Here is a 21059-nt window from a genome sequence, read left to right on the forward strand (position 1 = left end):
ACCCAAGTCGGAGAACCCCTCACTCTGCGCGTTCCCCTCATTACCGTCCATGATAGCTTCCTGATCAGGGTCATGACGACGCTAATCACTCAGCGGCGATGGCACGTCAGGCCATTGATAGCCCGTCGGGTGGTGATCCACCTGATTGCATCTCCAAAGCAACAATCCAATTGTGTAGACTAGGGTCAATGGCTGGCTTCCCCGCTCACATAAGTCCAATGGCTTCTGAACGTGAGTTCGACCAGCATGATGCTATTCGCAACACCTCTGTGAGAGAGTTCACGGCAAGATGATGTTCGGCAAGCTCGTTCCGGCTATCGCCGCTTTGGTCGCAGCGCTCCCGCGGGTCAACGGCCAGGCCGTCCGTTTCAACAACCCGGAAGGAGTTGATATTTGGTGCGGAAAGGCGTATCGCGCAACGTAAGTCACTTCTACTCGATCGCATCAACTTCAGCCGGTCAAGAGCTCACGGTCTTAAATCCAGAAACTCGTCTTTTGACCCCGGTGGATGGTTCCCCGAGCCAGCCATCTCCAGCGTCCCCCTTCTGCGACTTAAGGTGCGACCGCGACTGAGCATTTACCTTGAGACCGACGCGATAGCCAACCTGCTCATCGACGCCGCCGTATCGAACCAAGTCGGCTCTCCGTTGCCTGTCGGCTATGGATCGAACTACACCAACTCGACATCCAAGTCGCTGACAGTTGAGATCCTCTTCGGCGAAGATGTCCTCGCGACCGAAGAAGTCGTTCTCGGATCTCGCGATAACGAGGTTTCTCTTCCGCTAGACTCGCTCACTCCACACATGGTGGCATACAACATCACGATTCGCACAAAGTTGGACTCTTCGCATGTGTATGAAGACTGGACCGAGTTCCCGTATCTTCCGTACCCAGAGGACTACGGAAGTGTGTCGCGCATCGACAATCTCTACGGTGGACTTCTCGCGCAACGAGGCAAGGATGCCGCTTGGGACCTCATCTTCCCCTACACCTACTATAGTAAGCACTTCCCTCCACAGCTAAGTTTGTTCCTCTGACTGATCTGAACCAGCACAATGGACCTTGTACTGGAACGACAGCGTCGACACCCTCAACGAGTTCGCCGCCATGGGCTACAACGTGATCCACATCGTGCCCACAGGCAGTCTCGGCGAGATTCCCTTCCCCTGGGACGAATTTGAGCCATACCTCCAGCGCGCCGACGAGCTGGGCCTCTACCTGCGCTACGACGTCCTCTGGACCTGGCCGAACCTCACAAATATGGTCGACCAAGTCACCCGTCTGCGCACCCACCCGTCAATCCTACTGTGGTACCAGAGCGACGAGGCCGACGGTAAAGCGAACCCGGCCAACTCTACCGGCATGGCGTACGAGCAGATCAAGGCGATTGACCCGTACCACCCGGTCTCCCTCGCCCTCAACTGCTGGGACTTCCATTACGCCGAGTACGGTGCTGGCGCGGACATTATAATGAGCGACGTTTATCCCGTTGCCATCAATGCGACATTTTCGACGGTGTATGGCACGGAGTGTAACGCGACGTACGGGTGCTGCGGCTGCGACGACTGCGAGGGCAACTTTGAGGACATTTCTGTGCGGCTGGACGAGTTTTACCGCCGCGACGAGATCTTGGGATGGCAGAAGACGCAGTGGTTTGCGCCGCAGGCCTTTGGCAACGAGACCTTTTGGGCGAGGTACCCGACCGCCGAAGAGGAGGTTGTCATGACGGTGTTGTCGGTCAACCACGGCGCAAAGGGCATCGTGATGTGGAACTACCCCGCCACGCCGGAGCTGGAGGGTCTGACGAGCAAGTTGGCTGGTGTCTTTACGAATGAGGCCGCTGTGGGGTTCTTGCTTGGCACGGAGAGGACGCAGGATCTTGCTATCGAGGGTGCGAAGCGGGTTGATGCGACGGTGTGGGTTGATGAGGCGAAGAAGCAGGTGCTTGTTAGTGTGGTGAATCTGAGTTATGACGAGATTCAAGGCGAGATCAGAGTTGTGTTGCCGGAGGGTGTGGAAGTTGGCGAAGTTGTCGAGATGCTTTGGGGCGATGTTGCTTGGGAGATGGGCGATGGGGGCTTGGTTGCCACGGAAGGGCTGCTTGGCCTGCAGACATCGGTCTTTATTGCTGAATTATCGTGAACCAAGTAATAGAGCATCTCACGTACATATATTATATTACCCTTGAACAAAGTCTTGTGAAAACACATGCTCCTGTTTTCACTCATATTGTGACGATGTTGGTAAAGCGATTGGGCCTTCCATTAGACAAGTTTCTGGGCCAGTCAACCAAAACGTAGGACCACGTATCCCGAACCAGCCGAAGTCTTCCTGTGAACTAACTACCTGTCACACGTTGGCCTCAAAATGAAGTAGCCGCTATGATGGGTTTGGATGGTTCCAATAGGCATGCTATGCTTCGGCGCTACAAGTATTAAGCCATGCCCTGCGGCAAGGAACTGTTATGAATACCATTTGGTGGTAGCGTTGTACTCAGTTGTAGTCGTATTGAACACTTGAGTACGACTTGGCATATTGTTACTCAAAGGTTCCGATCAGTGATCACCAATGTTGGGGCAACCCATCACCACTTACTAACAGACAACGCAGCCGAGAATAGATACGCGTATGGACTCCGTATGTGCCGTATTCAAGACTTTCGTTCCGCGTATACCAAAGACCCGCCCCAAATCGACTTTTCGGAAGCCATACGATTATTCAAGCATTGAGATCGGCGCCAAACATCACGGGAGACGCAGTTTGCCTTGCTATTACGTCCTCATCAACCTTGGGTTCCTGGCCTATGTGCATCTGCGGTCCTGCTAGGCGAGATCTTCCCGTGGTTCCCGCGGGATTGATCTTTTCGCCGGGACATTAGAAGGCATCAGGTTACAGGATGATCTCTCGGCAAGATGAGAAATCCGGGGTTTGTAGATGCTTATAAAAGACCGGTTTCGTCTTACATTCCTCGGCTAGATCAGCTCTTGGTGCCAGCCATCTCTCACAGGTAGCGGCAAGTAGTAACCCAACATGCGCCTCACGTCTACTTCTACCAGCATTCTTTACGCCGCGTGCATTGCGCATGCTGCGCCAGCAGACGAACGCGAAGACCAGGCCCGTTTCGGCAGATATACCCACGGCAACGCCTTCGATCCCGAAAACTCCAAGATCGTAGACCGGCAAGTTAACGTCCCGCCTCCCCCCGCGCCGGAACCAATCACCATCACCGAGCTCCCGCTTCCCCCTGTCACCACGGACGAGGGTGTCGGAGGATGTACTCTGGAGATCAACCCCCACGGCACCGGGTGTATCGGGACATCTCCCGCTCTCCAGAACGGGGATTTCCTGCCGGACGATCTCCACGTTGTCGCGACGGTGAACTTCACCGGCGCCCCTGCGTCACCGAACCTGGCGAGCATATACAGTGGGCAGCAGCTGATCGTTGTCAAGATCGACAATAGCACGTTCCCGAATGGGGATGCGTGGAAGTGTATCACTTGCGGCGTGCCTGCGGAGAATCAGGCTGGACGTGTCGCGAACCACGACTATCCTCAAATCTTCAACGACGGCAAACGCTTGCTTGCTGGGCCGCAAATCATCGAGTGCTCAGCAGAACTTGTCAGCGAAGCTTGCACCCCTGACCAAGTCCACATCTACCCAATCCGATGGAACACAGCCGTGAACGGGTCAGGCATCGGGGGTACCATTCGCGAATTACGTATCCATCCCGACAATGAGCACCTGGGCTACAACTCCTTCACCGTTACGTCCGGCAAAGTCAGCCAATTCGCGTATACCGGAAAGCTAGTCCTCAACAAAGCACCGACGACTGGCGAGCCACTTGTTCCTCGTTATGACTTGGCCAATGTCAACCTGTTGTTCTGTCTGAACGATACGCAGCCTATTGAGGTTGACTCGGCGGACAGCACTCTGCTCCGCATCAACTATGATGCCATCACTGTTGGGGAGCTTCGCGGGTTCAGCGGGACCGGTAAAGAAGTCACCTACATTGGCTACCCGGCCGAGTCGTCCAACATTGACGTCTTTGCTGCGGATCTCGCCACTGGAAAGGTCCGGCGCTTGACCGCCCACCCGGAGTATACTGATCCGGTGGATATATCCCCAGATGACCAATGGACTGTAGCCATGGACACCCGTGGCAGCGGACGCCAAATGTTCATGGCAGGGCTGCGCGGTATCCCTCCACTGACGGACTTGGTCGCCACGAGCGCTGCTTCATCGACGAGGAACAACCAGGGCCGTCGTTTCTTCCAGCCATGGCTCATTGATGATCATGGTGACCGAGGATCGTACTTTGGACAGCAACTCAATGCTGAGGGAAGCGGTGTCCCCGGGAGCGGCGCCATCAATGATCCCGAGTGGAACGGCCGCGCCGACCCGAAGTGGTCCAACGATGGTACCCATATTGTGTACTATCAAGCGCTCACTGTGTCCCCGGAATGTGGAGAGGAGAATCCTTTGCCTTGCTATCCGTCTACGGCACCCGGAGGTCGCACCGAGCGCATGATGCTGGCACATCTGACGAGCCGGCAGCCTCTCGCACCGCCGCCTGTCGAGCCTCTGAGTGATACCATTCCCTGGGCGACGCCATACGTGCCTGGGTCTCACGTCCCGGAGAGACCATTCCCGACGAACGGAAACTTCACCCTCAAGGGCAAGGTCAGTGGCTGGGCAAGTGTAATCATCACTCCGAACAGTGGAGGTGGCCTGCCGGGAAAAGTGGCCGTCGAGTACCACAATTTCTCTGATGACGGCGTGAACGTGCTGGTAGGATCCGAGAAGGTCACTTCAGTTAATCCGAGTCCGACATTAGAGGAGATTGACTGGTACTCGGACCTTGTTCAGACGGGGCCGAACAATGGTACCAAGAAGAGCAGCCCTGATGGCTTCCGGTTGAGCATTGATATCCTGACAAACATATTCCAAGCCAACGGTACCTTGACGACCACGATCGACGGCAAGGAGTGGCTCCAGCCTGCGAATGGGACTTAGACCAGCAGCTGGGTCTGAGGATCCGAGGATTTTAGGTGGCTTAATGCACTAGGCGATAGCAAAAGTTCCTCATTAGTTTCATAGTTCAATAAGAAACAACTTACCCCATCTGCAAGTGTGACAGTGACAGCAAGATCCTCCAAACTTTGGCAACGCAGATGCGAGGCGTATGTGTGGTGAGCCCGTTCCCCCAAGCACGGCCAACGCATTCGGTCTCCTGCGTCTGGCGGACAGTACAGTGCAGCTGAATTTCATTGTAAATATGTCATCGGAGCTCGGGTGGGCTTTGAGTCCGAACACCAAAGCTTTGCCCCTCATCAGCTTCGACAGCTGCCATGCCAGAATCCTGCATTGAGATGAAACACCTTCAGACTGAAGATGCCTTGAGCTGGATGGGTGCATGCTACGGGTAGCGTTTGGAGATAAGGAGGCAGCCGGGGCAATTCGAGTTTACTAGCTCATATGTTGATATGGATGTCTGAGAAACGCTGCAGGTTTTCTCTGTAACATTGAAGCGCTCGCCGTGAAGTTTCTGGTGTGTTAATATGCGCGCAAGTTGAGGTGGTGATGGGCGAGAAGAACGTACCTAGCTTATCGAGACAGGGTTTATCTTATCTTATCTACGATACAGTCACATGACTCATCACGTGAGTCGAGCTCTCCCCGGGTGCCCCTCGATGTGTCAAGGGAAGGAAGCAACGAACTTGTTCAGGGACAAATGATGGATGGAAAGCGGCGGCCGAGCAGTCGCGCACCTCGCGCAGGAACGGTAGCCATACAAACTTTGTCGACGACAACACCACACGCGACACACGAGAATACCTGCATCGAAATAAACAAATTTGCTACCATGAGCTCAATATCAATTGGGCGATAATTCCACACCTTCATCATCGCTCGAGTCCAGTCTACCTTGTGACCCAAGGGAAACTGGTCGACCATTCTTTGTGCTTTGCGACTTGACAGCGTCGCAAAAGTTCTTTCTCTTTCGCAGCAAGGGGGTTTTGTTGTGCGCGGGCGACAATGGCAAAGAAGAAGAGCAAACAAACTACGGTTGAAGATGTCGGCGACGGCGTGTCTAGTGAGAGCGCATCGCAGTCCTCTTCCAATGGCTCATCCAAGAACTCAGTCTCCAGGCGATCGGCGAACGCAGCGGCTGATACTGCTCCTGCGCTCATAATATGTCGCAACAAGTCCGTCTTCCCTATCGCGATACTCCTTGGTCTCCCTTTGCTGCAGAGAACATGGGTGGCCAGCGAATAATGCGCAACTATGAATAGCGATACTCTACCCCCGAGTACAGCTCGCTGACACACTGCGCAACAGGCATTGGCGCTTCATCTCTTCGTTCCACGGCCCGTGGCTCCAGATGCCCATTGAGATCCTCGAAACCATTGCGAACATCAACTACAACACCCCGGCACCCCGTCCGATCGACCCCGCCGTCTTCTTCGACCTCCTCAAGATTCGCCGATTAGTAGACGAGGCGACTAACCTGGCTGTCCGCGCTGCTAGCGACATCGCGACACCAACATTGACGAACGTACATGGCGGGCTTAATGGACACATGTCGTCGTTAGGCTTTGGCGTCGGGAATGGTCACGGGACAAAACTGAGCAAAGAGCGGAAATTTCGGATGAGAGAGCAGGCGAGCCAGAAGCTAGCCCGCGCATATCGTTTGGATGAAATTGCTTGCAGTGTCGCTACTATGCAAGGTGCTTCAACTCTTGAGGAGATTGGTTCCCTGGTGTTACAGCGCAGCAGAGACGATCCCGATGCGAGATACGTTCACTTCTTCCACGAGAAGATACCCTCGCGACAGCTGGCCGAGTGTACCAGCCTAGCGCCCTTGGATAACATCATATCGGTGCACCCGACCGAAGCTGAGGTGCTGCGGACCAGAGCGACTGTCAGGATATTTAAGGACGACTACCTAGGGGCCGCTTCGGACTTGAGTCTCGCGCTGCAAGTGCACCGCTATCATCAGCCATCACATGCGGCACCAGCTTCCCAGGAAGTTGAGTTAACAACGGCGTCCAGAAGAATCCCAGACGTCATCCTTACCGAGGAACAGCAGCCTAGCAGCTTGGAAACACAGTTGTTATTTCAAAGAGCAGGAGCGTACTTGACTATTGCTTGCCAACACGTAGCCGCTGGTCTTCCGGATACTCCTGCGAACGGAGACACTGGTCGGGCTAATGGCGCGAACGGAGCTACCGCCTCAGACAAGGTTGATGGGCAGAGCCCGGAATTCATGACGGCGGACAAGGAGGCAGCGCACATACGGCTGGAGAAACGGAAAGTCGTGAAGACGTACGCCAAAAAGGCCCTCCGAGACTACATGGCCTATCTGTCAAACTTCCACTACACGCCGCACCAACCGCTCAAAATCGCCCGAGACTTTACTGAAAAAGTGAATCTTGCGGCGCAAGGCTATCGTAATCCTCGTGTTCCGGACTCGGGAAGCATACCTCCCTATAAGGCGTTCGCCTTGTCTGAACTCTTTGCCGCTGTTCCACCTGCAGACATTCCACCATACCCTTCCCAGGACTTGGTCCGCTCGTCAGGACCTGTACAGCCGAACAACTACGAGACTATCACCTACCATCCCCTACTCACGGAGGCCCTTCATTCTTTACTACTCTGCCACTGCTTGGTACAGACTTCTACAAAAGAGCTTCTACGCCACGCACACATGGTTGCCCGTCTCGCTCGGCTCGCGGACGGTTACCCGCTGTTCCAAGCGAGTAGGTCTCCAGCGAGGGCAGACTGGATCGAGGTGCTGCGCCGGGCGGAAAACTGGATCCAAATGAGTGCTTCCTGGGAACATTTGTGTGCCCCAGCACCGCTCCCGATTCTTGATGGATCGCTTGGCGCGCAGCAGGACACATCCCATTCGTCTCATAACGCCGCCGCCCTTGCAGCCGCTGCCATTACAAGGGATGCCAGCACGTTGCCGGACATTGGCGAGACGGAGGAACAGCGAAAGGAGAGAGTTCGGCAGCAGGCTATCATGGACGCGCTCGATGATGATAGAGTTGTCGACGAGGTTACACTTCGTGCGGCCATCACTGCTCGTCAGAAACGCTCTGAGGAGGATCACGAGTACTTTATGAGTTTGAAGAATAGCTCGAACTGGAAGTCTGAGACTGCGGAAACTTCCCCTGCGCTGCGCCGATGGAGCGTTGACGATGGAAGGGAGTACCCTATACTCACTGAGCGCGCAGCCGCCATCGCCAAGTGGATTCTCGAGGCGCCGCCCGTAAGCCTCGGGACTGCGAAGCGCAAGAAGAAGACCACCTCAAAGAAGGGCAAGGAGGTTGCCAACGAAGAAGCTGGTGTCAATGGCTTGGCCAACCTAGCGATCAACGAGTCCAGTCGGACGGTTGATACTGCCGCTTGAGATCCCGATTTCTTGCATGAATGATAACTTGGATCGTATTGGTAAAAACGAACTAGTATAGATTCAGCGTATCCAATACACACAGCGAGTTGTTCACAGCGACAATTAGTATCAATTTTCCATCAGCTACCATGGCTCCTTTATGTCAAATGACCAATCGTGTTCGTTTATGGCTCTCCGTATCCTATTCTGCTTCATTTTCACACAATTCTCCTAGGCTGTCCATCTATCCATTCGAAGTAGGGAGAACCAAGACTACGAGCAATGCCCACCATGACTTGGAAAGGCAATCTCTGGCAAGTACAGTCGTCAGAGGTTCTGTGGTAGACGAGGATACCATCTTCTCGTCCTCGCACTAATGTCGTCACTATCGTTACTTGTACCTTGACTTCTTTCTTCATGGCAAGTTTCTGGGCCGATACCATCGGTCCTGCTTGTGGATACGAAAGTCTCGGGGATCGAGGGGGTAAACATGGAGGTTAAAATTCTCGGGAGGACACGGTGATAGGGTGGCACCAGCTCTAGGCATCTACGCGAATGTCGACTCGTGGATACGATTCAAAAACCAAGACATGTCTGAAGAAAGCCCTTCGGTGAATGGAGAAGACGCTGAGCTTCGAGCGCGGCTATCGAGACGACAGTTCGCTATGTAGACTTCTTTAGCTTAGGTACGTGTTTCGCCTAGAAGCTCCTCGGCCACAAACTATGGCTTGTTGCGAGCATGAGATAACGACGGGATCCAGTATGCCATTGGATCTAGGTATCTCGAAAGCGGTATCAATGGTATCCATTATGCTTCGCTCAGGGTCCATGTATGGGCAGGCTTTTGGGCTTGGCCGCGTTGTGTACACTGTCTTGCAGGTTCTTGGGTCCGTCGTGAGTCGTCAAATCGTGTTGCTTTTGAAGGAGGAATATCGTTGGAGTGTGAACTTTCCTGTGATCACGTTGGAATAAAGGGGGTCTGTTCATCGTCGGGCTTGCTTCGAGGGGGCTTTTCGTAGAGTCCTAGTAACGCCGAGCTGGTCAAGATTAGTCTGACTTTTCGAAAAAGGGTAGATCGAGCGCTCCAAGTAAGCCAGTACCAGCCGCGGCCTAGAAGTAACTCTAGCCACGTGAAGAAGCGCGACGCGAGTCCAGCTCTCGAAAGGTTGGTCACGCGAACATCTGCAGGCCATAGCAGACCAGAGGCTGCTCAGCTTCTTCCCAAATGATCAAATGAAAGGAGAAGAAGCCCAGGCCAAACCAACCACACCCTCTCTCCCGTCATGCGACCAAGTTGGTGTGCAACCGGTGCCGAAGTCCGAGAACGATGCTGGGGTCCGGCCTACGAGGTAGGTTTCCGGGAGGCACGTAGGGTAGCCTTGAGTTTAGACCGCCGTCCCGTCCTCTCGGTAAGCTAATGGAATCACATAACACGACGATCGAGAGTCATTTCAGCTACTCCTCGACAGCACTTCCCGTCTCAGCATCCTATCAAATTCTCCATATCCGCATCCGTATGGTACGAACGGCACCATGCCACAGACGCGCAGCATGCGTCAGCTCACTAGTATAGTTATGAGCATGTGTAAGAATACAGATAAGACTCGGACTCGTCGACGAAAGGAGCTTCACTTCAGCATCCTTCTCGACAATATTTGCACATCTCCCAGTCCAGTCCAGTCCAGCCTAGACAACCCCCCAGCAGTCCTTCAGGTGGTACCCGCAGAGCCCTGGCGAGAACGGCCGCCCGCGGCAACGCCTTCGGTGTTTAGCGTGGGCGTGCGCACATCCAAGGATCCTTTCAAGGGCAGTCGTGGATTTCGGAATCCTTGTGGAGGAAGAGGCGGCGCGACGGCGGCGGCGTTGTCGCCCCCCCCACCCCTTCCCCTTCCCATCCTATCTGGGGCCGTCTGGGGAATGTTTATTTCTTCCATCAATCATGTTCGCGGGGAGAGCGGGCCCCCCGTCCTTAGGCCTCGTTTGACGGGTTGGATAGATCATGGCTTACTTCTTAGCTGAATATTCCATGGTGTGGTTTGGGGACTCCGGATTTTCCAGTGGTTCGACTTTTTTTCCTCCTGTTTGTCCATTTGACTCCGGATTGCGGCACGGCGTTTTCTGGGGTCCGGGGGAGATGAAGCGGAGAGGACCTGGAGTCACGATGGCAGTTGGTGCTAGTGCCAAGATGGGGATGGGTTGATTTTCTTCAGAGGGTCGAATCTGTGCCGATGGGATAGAGGTTTTCCCAACGATCGAGAGAGGCAGAGGTCATGGGTGCTCACTGCTCGCAGGCGATCTTGGCCTTGCATTACTCGCCATGTTTCTTGGGTCCCAGGCCCTTGGGATTCAGCTAGCGGCAGCTTGCCGTTGGCATATGTAAAACATAAAGCCCGTATTAATGGGAGGCAGTCATCAACAGGCAGATGGCCGAGGGAGAAAGTCGAGATATTCGGCACAACTTGGTGTTCTTGGCGGCGCCGGGTGGCTTGCAGTGCCAACGCGTGAATCGCGGAACGGCCAGGCTTGGCTCTCTGATGGTCTCTTGGTTAATCGCCGAAGTAGGGCAGTATTTTGTGCGAGTGTGTGCCTCTATTCTTCTTGGCTCGCGCTGGCTGAAGCTTGTGTTGTCTCCTTCTGAGCCTCTACTTTGCCTGTCGTCAAGGCAAGTATTGCGATGCCTATCCGTGGAATTACACTGACTAATCGCAAGGATAGAGTTCTGGTCACTCACAATGCGAGTCAAGAAGACAGTGAAACGGCGCGGGAGCAGCCCTCATGTCATTTACTCTGGAGATTAGCGGAACGAATCCGGCGTCTCATGCCGGAAAGCTGCAAGCCTGGACCTATTTTCTTTTTGCCTCCTGCGCATGAAGGGAACGCTGCAGAAAGAATGGGTCCCTCTCTCTCTCTCTCTCTCAAGATAAACTCGACCCAGGGCCGCGATGCGGTGACAACAGACTTTAGCGTAACAGAACACATTGCCCTTCACATGCGAACCTCTCATAGGCAGAATCTCACAAGGAAGCTCGAATGTACTTGACATGGGGGCGATAATTTGCGGCGCGGTCGTCCGCGCGCCAGACTCAAGAGCCGACCGGATTCAGTTCAGCTTTGCATGCGCCGGCTGAGGTATCCCATCGGTGATATCTCGTTAAGGACGGCATTTTTCAATTTGAGAATTTGAGATAGTTACACAACTTTGAGAACAACTATTGAAAACGACCGAGACACTGTTGTAAAGAGAGACATAAGCCGGCCCCACGGATAGGCGTGTCCAGATACGGGACTCGGCATCCCGACGACGGAGGTGGACGACCATGTGCAGCGCCAAGGGCCATCATCGACAACGAAGCACACTATCCAGACACTGAAGCGAGAAGCGCACGCGTCACGGACGTGCGATAAGACGGCCTTGGCTGTCAGTCAGTCGCATAAGTCACTGTCCTCCTTCTCGAACTCGAAGGTAGCTCCGCTCTGTCACCCTGCAAACTGCACAAACAAGCCCCACGGCCCACGGGGGAAACGGGGACGTGTGGACATGGTGGACCCGTTCGAGTCGAGGAGAAGGGAAAATAAGCGTTTGCCCAGACCAGCCACCACGCGGTGGTTGAAATTGTGTCTGGTTCGTTTTATTGGCAGACTGAGGGAGGGCGTATCCGTACGTGAAGCCGATTCCCCCAGGCGAAACTACCATTGGTGGAATTTTGAAAGTTGGAGATTTCTCCGCCGGTTCAGACGCCCCCCTTCTCCATCTCAAGCTAGCCGGCTAGCTTTGTCTCTCCCCCTTCGCCCTTTCGCGGAGACAAGACTCGAAGCAAGGATTGTCAAAAAGGTTGAGGGTCTCTGGGGAAGAAAGGCGGACACGGCGGGCTACACGCGGCGCGGCGCCAAGAGATTTGTTCTGTCGCCGCATTCCTTGGGTTGTCTTGTCTTTGGACGACATAGCTGATGAGAGGGAATGAAGAGTGAGAGGTTTAGGATATCATCTGAAGAGAGTGTATGAAGATATCACATTTGACAATGTCTGTTGCCCTCCACCCCGGCGGTTATGAGAGCCTCAAGCAAGGGAACCCAAACCTACATGTACGTACGGATAGTCGTATGCAACAAGACAGAAACCCGGCTCTAAACCAGGTATCTCTCAACATTCGGTGTGCAGGAAACCAACCCGTCCAACCATGCCATCCAAACTCCCCCCATCTCATTCTCCACTCCCCCGGAACCAGCGCTACTAGCTAGGCCTGGGGCCTCGACAATTATGGGGAAAGATGCCGGTGCCAGCCCCAATCCCTCCTCTCTCTCGGTTGGTTGCTCCTCTTTTTCGCCGTCTAATTCTAGCGGCAGCCAGCCGCCTTCGTTCGAGCCAGCATCTTTTTGCGGATAGTCAGACTGGGGAATGAGGGGGACCGGGAGTGTGAGAGGAGGGGATTTGGGGGAAAGGATTGGGGGAAATCTAAACTCTTGCGGGGATCCCTATCTGAACCTGAACGGCTTGGGCTACTTTTGAAAAGAGACCGGGTATAGTGTGGCATGGTGTGCCTTTGATATAAAGGCTTTAAAGACAACCTCCCATCTCCTCTTCTTCCTGAACCGAACGACTCTCTCTATCTTTCTCTTCCCTCCTTGGCTCTTTACCTCTCTGCCGGAGTTGCTTCAATCCAATCTCACTTCTCCAGGACGATAACTCCTCCTCTTACCATATAGGTGTCGTTATCTTTCTCTAGCAAGTCAACCAACAAAGAGTTCCGCCAAGATGGGTCTTCCCACCGGCAAAAGAGTGTACAACTGGTACATCTCCCTGATGGCGGCCATGTGCATGGTCCTCTACGGGTACGATGCCTCCGTTTTCAACTCCCTCCAGGGCTCAACGAACTGGCTCGAATGGGTCGACGTCGACCTCAAGAAGGACACCCAGCTCATCGGCCTCGTCAACACCGCCTACACCATCGGCGCCATCGTCGCCGGTTTCTTCCTCGGTGGTCCCATTGTAAGCAACATCCATCTCCTGAACCAATACTATAAACAAGATATCACCAGTTTGGGCTAACACAAACCCCTCTACACAGGCTGATTACCTTGGACGTCGCTGGGGCATGGCCATCGGCTGCTTCGTCACCATCATCGCGACTCTCATGCAGACCTTCACCCCCCACCACAAGCTCGGCGTCTTCATCGCCGGCCGTGTCGTGATCGGTCTCGGCCAGGGCATGGCTCTCACCGCCGGTCCCGTCTACATCGGCGAGGTCGCCCCCTCTGAGATTCGTGGCCACATCATGGCCTGCTGGCAAATGTTTTACTCTGTCGGCTCCTTCATCGCCTACTGGATCAACGTACGTTCCTATAACCCGTCTCCTATCACCAACATCATAGCCTAACAACTCTCTCACAGTACGCCTGCTCCAAGCGCCGCGCACAGCTCGGCCAGTGGGACTGGAAGATGGTCGTCATCTTCCAGATGCTCGTCCCCATCATCATCATCATCGCCCTCCCCTTCCAACCCGAGTCCCCGCGCTGGCACATCAAGAAGAACGGCAACGTCGAGGCCGCCCGCGCCGCCCTCATGCGCATCCGCGACACCGAGGAAGAAGTCGAGCAGGAGCTCCTCCAGATCCGCGAGGCCATCGAGTACGAAAAGGAGGCCATCAGCAGCTCCTACACCGCCCTCTTCAAGGACCCCTCCATCCGCAAGCGTCTTTACCTCGCCTTTGCTCTCAACGTCGGCCAGCAGCTTACCGGCCAGGGAACCCTCAACTCCTACTCGACGTCCATCTACAAAAAGGTTTGGCCGTCTACCGATACGATTAATCTCATCAACGCGCTCAACGCCACCATGGGTATCTTCTTCACGCTCAACGCCATGTGGACGGCTGATCGCTTCGGTCGTCGGTGGTTGTTCCTCGTTGGTGCGGCTGGTATGGCCGTGTGCATGCTCATCGTCCCCATCGTCGGCATGAAGACCCCCACAGCAGCAGACGGAACAAAGAGCGAACCCGTCGGTATCTCCATTGTGTTTTTGCTATTCCTATGTAAGTTCTCCTCCCAACCACCACCGTTTCATGTCCTCTCAACTAACATCCCCCAAAGTCATCTTCTTCTACAAGCCAACATGGGGCGCAACAACCTGGATGTGGACCGCCGAAATCTTCTCCGTCAACGTCCGCGCCCAGGCCGTCGGCATGTGCTCCCAGATGCAAAACGTCGCAAACACAATCTTCCAGCAATTCTTCCCCACCTTCCTCGCCAACGAGGGGCTCAACTGCCTCTTCTTCTTCATGGCCACCAACATCGTCCTCGGCATCTTTGTCTACTTCCTCATCCCCGAGACCAAGCAGATCCCGCTCGAGGAGATGGACCAGCTGTTCGGCGGCGCCAACCACACCGAGAAGGGCGCGCAGATGTTGGGTGTCGGCCCCGAGGACGGACACGCGCACCACGGCCACTCTGCGCTGGATAACAAGGAGGGTGCTGAGATTCAGCAGGCTGAGAGGAAGGAGGCTGTTTAGAGATGAAACCTTGCGGTAATCGAGTTGGATAGAGGAGTAATGAGTAATGCGGATTGATGTATTATTATCAGAGAACTGCGGATCGGCCGTAGAGAGGCACAGATCTCGTCGCATTATACCCCAGATTGCGGAATTGAAGTTGTCATGATGAAATACTTTGTGGCTTGTTATCGCGTGAATTGTCAGAAAGACTGGGGATGAGTATCATGGCCTTGGTAGATGACTTGAAAAACCACGTTCGTCTTGTACTCAAAAGATGCAAAAGATGAAGATGTAAAAGATAGGAAAGGAAGTCATAGGAAAGAGTTCAAAGACACGGCAATGATCCGCACTCTTCCTGGACTGTAAGCTCAATAGATATGTTGCTGCCTTTGAAAACGTCAAGTAGGAGAAAGTCAAACAATGGCAAAGCATCGATTGTGAATTACTCACGGTAGCCTTTCGTGCATGAAATATAACCCCCTTCTTTGCATTTGTTGTCTTCGTGTTCTGCCCCTGGGAATGCACAAACACACAGCTTCGACAAGCAGTCCGCTATATATAAATAATTCAATTACTTTAAATAATAGCGAGGAACGGTCGTGATCTCCTTTATATACTTTGGTCGCGCAGATGAAGTCATAGCCCTTCTTTGTGTGTACTATGCTCAGCGCAGCATCCCATCCAAGCCGAATCAATCAATCAATCAATCAATCAACCAATCAATCCAAGGCCATTTCCCCATTCAATCAGACAAGCCTACAGCGCCGAAAGCTTGGCTGACTTGATCAAGCTAACGTTGCCCGGAAAAAGGAAAATCCGGGCCCCTAGACTAATCATAGTTTTTGAAATAACTTTCAAAAAATAAAAAAAAGTCCATCCGCGTATGTTACGGACGTCGAGTTGGTGATGCCCTCACGTTAACAGGTGGCCAAGTGGGGCCGGTACTTCCTGGCAGTACTAACCTGACTGCTAGGTCCTGCCAGGAAGTGCCAGTAAAACGCGTCGACAGCCGACCTAGCCACGCGCAATACTCTCGACGCCTTACCTTACGCCATATGGAAGGGCCGGCGGTTCGTCAACGTTGACGCCATCTCGAGGAAGGGTAACCGAGGCCGTACCTCTTGGATCACAAACGAGGGCATCTTCGTCTACGAGATCCTTGCCAACGGCGTGAGGGGTAATGCCTACTGGGTTTGCCGACGCTGCGACGAGGCAGGGTTTCTAGACCAGCCCTTCAACGCTAACGCCACATCTGCTGCTGCCAGGCATCTCGAGAACGAGCACTCCATCTTCCGAGGTGGCAAGAAGGCTGGCTATACGTCTTCTGATGAGGCTGACGACCCTGGGCCTCCATCCAAGCGCCACCAATCTCTTCCTATCGCCATACCTAAGCGGACAACTACCCAGATCGAAGAGCTAGCTGTGGGATTCCTCGTTGATACCAGCAACCCTCTCACAACGTTCAGCAACCAGTACTTGCAGCACATGCTCAGCCTATTTAATCACGACGTCAACGCCCAGATCCGGTGGTCGAGATCTAGCCAGAGGGAACAACTTCGACGACTCTACATATCCAAGAAGGAACAGATCGAGACCGAGATACAGAGGGCAATCTCGAAGATCTATATATCGTTTGACTTGTGGACCTCACCTAATCGATACGTTATCGTCGCTATCTATAGCCACTTCATTAACTAGTCGGGTAAATAGACGCAGTACCTCTTAGGTCTCCGCCGCTAACCTAGTGCTTACTCTGGTGAGAATGTTGCTACCACGATATATACTGTTATTGTTGATGATGATGATGATGATGTATTTAACGTCTGGTAACAAAAGGACGTGCCGGGCGCAATGCCGACATGGTCTATACTAATCTAAACTATATTACAGGCTACCGTCTTCACCTAACGTTCCTGTTCAATGACTCGGGCAAATTTCGGAAAAGAAATTGGTCTCCTCTATCCATTCGCATAGAAGAGAGGCTCCCTTAGCAGAACCTAACAAGAAATCAATACTTGCTTTAGCCATACGTTGGCGGAGGTAGCGCGGTATAGCCTTGCGTCCACGCTTGCAGAAATAGAAATAGACTGGTGTCTTGGGTTTCCCACAGCTACAGCTAAGCAACGCATCTTGATAAGCGAATCTCTCGTGGTATGCTGCAAAGTCTCCATGATGGGATCTTGCTGCGTATAGCCTTCCTAGTAAGTGCCGAGGGAGGCGGAGTTCGGGCGGCTTGGGGTGAAGAATTATCTCGAGGTCGGCATATTGCCGAGGGCATTGGGACAGCCATTTTCTGGCAAAGGCTTGGAAGGTAGCTACTTTAGCTTGCCTTTCTAGGTGCGCTAATGAGGGCTGTGGTTGTGATTTTGGGATTAGTTTGCAGGCTTCCTTGGCTAGAGCATCCGCTTCTTCATTTCCTGGTACTCCCGTGTGCCCAGGGCACCACCAAACATAAACCCTGCCGGGGGTTGTCCAGCTCTCTCTTTGTCTCCGGGTCCAGGAGGAAGAGAGCCTATTGAAGGCCCTAAATCTAGCCTGGCTGCTTCCTGTGCTCTGGGAGTATAGTCTAGCCGCGACTGCGAGGTTGTCGAGGCAGATGTGGACGTTATCTGCCATACGAGCCGTAGGAGCCCGGGTGGCTTCCATCAGGCCGTGATATGCAGCATGTGCCTCCGCGTTATACACCTTAGTTTGGGAGCCGAGTGGTACGGATCCGCGGAAGATCTGCCGTGTAGCTTGGTACCCTACCTACCCTGCTCCGGCGGAGGTGCTGCTGCCGTCCGACATCTGGGACCCGTTAGTGTAGACAATAATGTCCCGCTTGGAGAAAGTTGCCATCCTGCCTGTAAAGGAGAGGGCCTGTTCTTCTTTGGACTTATTAGGTTCGTAGCCGACCCTGGCGAGGGCTGTCTGCCAGTCCGCTAGTTGCTCCCAAGGGGGGAGTTCTAACGGATCGATGTATTCGGTATCTTTGCTTACGAGGCTTGCTATTCGTCATAGCCGTGAGTCTGGTCCTGATTTATCCCTGAGTCTCGTTCGGAGAGGGTGTCGCTCGTCCAGACGATAGATTCTGGTGGACGCTGTGTGGAGCTTCGCGTCCAGTATCACCTCTGCTGGGGGTAGAGCCGCCTCGCGCTATAGGATCGGTACAGGCGTAGTTCTGTATACGGGGACCATCGCTCTAATGGCTTTGGTTTGCGTTACGTCCAGTTAGTATAGCAGACTACCAACCCCGTTTAAGATAGTACGTCTATTCTTTATCCGGCTCTTGCCGGGCCACCATACTTTAGATGCATAGTACTGAATAGGTAATATATAAGAGGTAATCGCTCGATAAAGTAAGTACGCAGGCGCGCCCCAGACAGTGTTCCCTAGTCCCCGTAGTCCATTGATTACTTAGTATGCTTTTGTAGAGAGGTTTCTTACGTAATTAACTCTTGAATGTGAGTTTACGGTCGAAGTGAACGCCGAGCCAGCATAGAGAAGAGCCTTCTTTGATAGCCTGGACTGTATAATACCTCCCATCCGGTAAACTTACTATGATTGATGGGTTTCTGTTTTTTCGTCTCTTGGTGAAGTGGATTAGTTCGGACTTATCGAGGTCAAAAATGATTCCTTCCGTCGCGCCCTATCCTAAGGTTTCTTTCTATTCCTTGGTTAGGATGTTATAGTTGTTCTCTAGTGATGTTGAGCTTATTAAGATAGCGACGTTATCGGCGTAGCCGAGACGAGATCGCTTCCTTCCTAGGCGAGCTATACCTAGTTTAAAAAGATGTTTAATATAGAGTATGAATAGAATGGGAGATACGGGTGAGCCTTGTGGTAGTCCGCATTCGAGACCGAAGACGTCTCCTACCTCCCCATCAAGCCTTATTCTTGCTCTCCTTCCGGTAACAAAACTTGAGACCCAGCGTACGAGGTTCTCCGGCCATCCTTGTTCGCAGAGGCGTCGGACCAGTCGTCCTGGGAGCACGGCATCGAAAGCCCCTTTTATATCGAGCGTAAGCATAGAGGTAATCAGGCCTCTTTACCAGGCGCACTCGATATCGTGGATGGCCGCTGCGATGAGGTCGCTACAAGAGCCAAGAGGGAGTGCTCCAAACTGTTGATCGTGCAGAACACGATGTTTAACTGCGATCTAGGCAAGTCGTCTGGCGATGAGTCTCTCCAAGCCTTTTCCGAGGACGGCCAAGAGCGCAATTGGCCTATAGGAGCGCGGGAGTGTCTTGTCTCTTTTTCCCGGTTTTGCTAGGATCACGAGAGTTGCTTCTTTAAAACAAGTAGGATACCAACCCTCGCGTATACACCCGCTATAAAGTGAGAGGACAATATCCTCGATAACTGGCCATGCTATTTTCAAAGCAGTCGTAGTGATTCCGTCGGTCCCAGGAGTCGTGTTTCCCGCGGTGAGAACCGAAGACCGTACCTCGTCCTTCGTAACCTGCGGGAAAGGAAGCGTAGCTTGCCTTTGTAAGACTGGGCTTTCTGTTGGTATGTCCTCGGAGATTGCAGCGTTTCTAAGGAGGACGCGGGTAAATAAGTCGCGCTTCTCTTTTGGTTGTGAGACAAGCGTGTCTTGGTTGTCTACATCTCGGAGTGGCGGGGTCTGAAAGGATCCTGTGGCTTTATGCCAACCGACTATTTCAAATATGTCTTTGCTTAAGGAGGCTGAGGAGATCTTATCTTTCCAAAAGGCATCCTTGGAGCGTTTAAACTCGTAGAGGAAGTCCTGTTTTAGAGCTTCGACCTCCTCTTCTTCCCATTGGCAGTTTACTCCGGCTGCGCGGAGTCTTACTAATATCGCTCGCTTACTCGTATAGGCTCGGTGTTTACGTGTGCAGCTTTCGCTCCAGTATGGTCTCCCTGTACCTTTCCCGAGCGTGCGCTTTGTGGAAGCCGTGAGTGCTTTAATAAGACAGTCCGTAAGCTGTTGTGCTAGGAGATCTAAAGACTGTGGGTCTTGGATGTTGCTTGCAGTGCGGCGTATGGGTTGTAAGTTGCGTTTAATGATGCCGAGGAAAAGCTCCTCGTCCATCGTGTCGAGCCGAAACCTTCCCGGGGTCTGGCTGGGTGAATCGATCAGGGCCAAGGGGACCCGGGTAAGCAGAGATTCGTGGTCTGATGTCGTGTGTAGTGACGTTTCTATGCTGGTGGAAGCCCCATGGAGGTTGCTGGACGCCCAGCATAAATCTAGGGTGTTGCCGCCTTTGTGCGTGGGTTCACCTATAGGTGACATTAGGACAAGGCTGGCGGCTTCTGCCCATTCTACTAGGTTTTCAGCGTCCGGGGAACTCGTGGCCTCGGGCTGCTACGTCCAATGGTGTAAATTAAAATCCCCCGCAATCAGTACTCGATCCTCAGGTTTGGGTTGCCAGGCCGCTAGGATGTTCCTGAGAGCCTGGCCAGATCGCAGAGAGCTACGAGGGGCGTTATATACGTTAATGACTGTAAGGACCTCCTTCGTTCCCGAGAGGAGTCGTAAGAAGAGCAGGTCTGTAGATAGATCGGGTAAAGGCCGTGTTTATACGCCTCGTACCCTAGTTCCTCTGCGGAGGTAGGTAAGTACCCTAGGACGGTCTTCGGTCTAGTTATTTACTAGGGTGAAAGTCTTAAAACCTGGGTGGTGTCTTATGAGCCTCCTCTCCTCCGAACGGATAGACGGCTCTTATATTAGGAGTATATCGATCTGGGCTACGTAAGCTAGGTTCAGTACTATTTCGTAGGCGGATACCCGCCTGCCCATATTCGCTTACATAATTTATAGGGTTTTAGAGGGCTATATTCTTCTTTTATGTCTTATTCGCCGGGGTATAGTCTATTGCTTGTTCTTCTTTACGGGAATATCGATGCGACTGCTGGGTCGCATTTCTCTACAATCTTTCTCCCTCAGCTCGGATGGCCCGTAGCTGAGCCTTATCTCTCCTCTGGACTACCCCCTTCACCACTTTGGGTTGGATAGGGCAAGTCGCATCGAAGGCGGCGTGAGGCCCGTTACACGACGGGCATTTAAAGGGGCAGTCGCAGCCATCGTGACCCTCAGTGCCGCCGCAGGGTGCCCGGTGTTGATCAGTTGTGTGGGAAGGAGAGCTGCACTTGAGGCATCTCTTCCTTCTGGTGCACGTTCGTTCGCTGTGAAAACCGCCGCAGCGGAGACATTAAGGAGACCTCTTCTCCTT

The 21059-nt window shown here is 53.2% G+C and overlaps 6 protein-coding genes across 6 annotated transcripts; all 6 read left to right on the forward strand.

Moving 5' to 3' along the window:
- Positions 1 to 289: 289 nt before the first annotated feature.
- On the forward strand, positions 290 to 2142 carry BDP81DRAFT_327951 (uncharacterized protein; the record flags this gene model as incomplete). The annotated part of the gene is made up of 3 exons (XM_060585175.1): positions 290 to 420; positions 485 to 999; positions 1052 to 2142. 3 exons carry the CDS (start codon positions 290 to 292, stop codon positions 2140 to 2142), a joined length of 1737 nt encoding a protein of 578 aa, XP_060441457.1.
- A 741-nt stretch (positions 2143 to 2883) lies between these two features.
- Positions 2884 to 5127, forward strand: BDP81DRAFT_435856 (uncharacterized protein). Its single transcript, XM_060591081.1, has one exon. The coding sequence runs from the start codon at positions 3031 to 3033 to the stop codon at positions 5011 to 5013; it is 1983 nt and encodes a 660-aa protein (XP_060441458.1). The 5' UTR covers positions 2884 to 3030; the 3' UTR covers positions 5014 to 5127.
- A 909-nt stretch (positions 5128 to 6036) lies between these two features.
- On the forward strand, positions 6037 to 8416 carry BDP81DRAFT_397746 (uncharacterized protein; the record flags this gene model as incomplete). The annotated part of the gene is made up of 2 exons (XM_060588365.1): positions 6037 to 6206; positions 6340 to 8416. The coding sequence occupies 2 exons, from the start codon at positions 6037 to 6039 to the stop codon at positions 8414 to 8416; spliced, it is 2247 nt and encodes a 748-aa protein (XP_060441459.1).
- A 1463-nt stretch (positions 8417 to 9879) lies between these two features.
- On the forward strand, positions 9880 to 10745 carry BDP81DRAFT_97092 (uncharacterized protein). The gene has a single exon (XM_060596538.1). It carries the CDS (start codon positions 9932 to 9934, stop codon positions 10415 to 10417), a length of 486 nt encoding a protein of 161 aa, XP_060441460.1. The 5' UTR covers positions 9880 to 9931; the 3' UTR covers positions 10418 to 10745.
- On the forward strand, positions 10620 to 11494 carry BDP81DRAFT_97112 (uncharacterized protein). The gene is made up of 2 exons (XM_060596539.1): positions 10620 to 11060; positions 11114 to 11494. Exons 1-2 carry the CDS (start codon positions 10822 to 10824, stop codon positions 11436 to 11438), a joined length of 564 nt encoding a protein of 187 aa, XP_060441461.1. The 5' UTR covers positions 10620 to 10821; the 3' UTR covers positions 11439 to 11494.
- A 1657-nt stretch (positions 11495 to 13151) lies between these two features.
- On the forward strand, positions 13152 to 14901 carry BDP81DRAFT_327986 (general substrate transporter; the record flags this gene model as incomplete). Its single annotated transcript, XM_060585180.1, has 4 exons — positions 13152 to 13385; positions 13465 to 13728; positions 13788 to 14424; positions 14483 to 14901. The coding sequence occupies 4 exons, from the start codon at positions 13152 to 13154 to the stop codon at positions 14899 to 14901; spliced, it is 1554 nt and encodes a 517-aa protein (XP_060441462.1).
- Positions 14902 to 21059: the final 6158 nt, after the last annotated feature.

This window comes from Colletotrichum phormii (genome assembly GCF_030913505.1).
Source record: "Colletotrichum phormii strain CBS 102054 chromosome Unknown BDP81scaffold_20, whole genome shotgun sequence".
Lineage (NCBI taxonomy): Eukaryota > Fungi > Ascomycota > Sordariomycetes > Glomerellales > Glomerellaceae > Colletotrichum > Colletotrichum phormii.

Excerpts from the sequence above, each read along its gene's own strand:
- BDP81DRAFT_435856 (XM_060591081.1), top strand. The coding sequence starts at position 3,031 with ATGCGCCTCACGTCTACTTCTACCAGCATTCTTTACGCCGCGTGCATT.
- BDP81DRAFT_97092 (XM_060596538.1), top strand. The coding sequence starts at position 9,932 with ATGCCACAGACGCGCAGCATGCGTCAGCTCACTAGTATAGTTATGAGC.
- BDP81DRAFT_97112 (XM_060596539.1), top strand. The coding sequence starts at position 10,822 with ATGGCCGAGGGAGAAAGTCGAGATATTCGGCACAACTTGGTGTTCTTG. Across the intron at positions 11,061-11,113 it reads CTACTTTGCCTGTCGTCAAG|AGTTCTGGTCACTCACAATG; the intron begins GCAAGTATTGCG and ends TCGCAAGGATAG.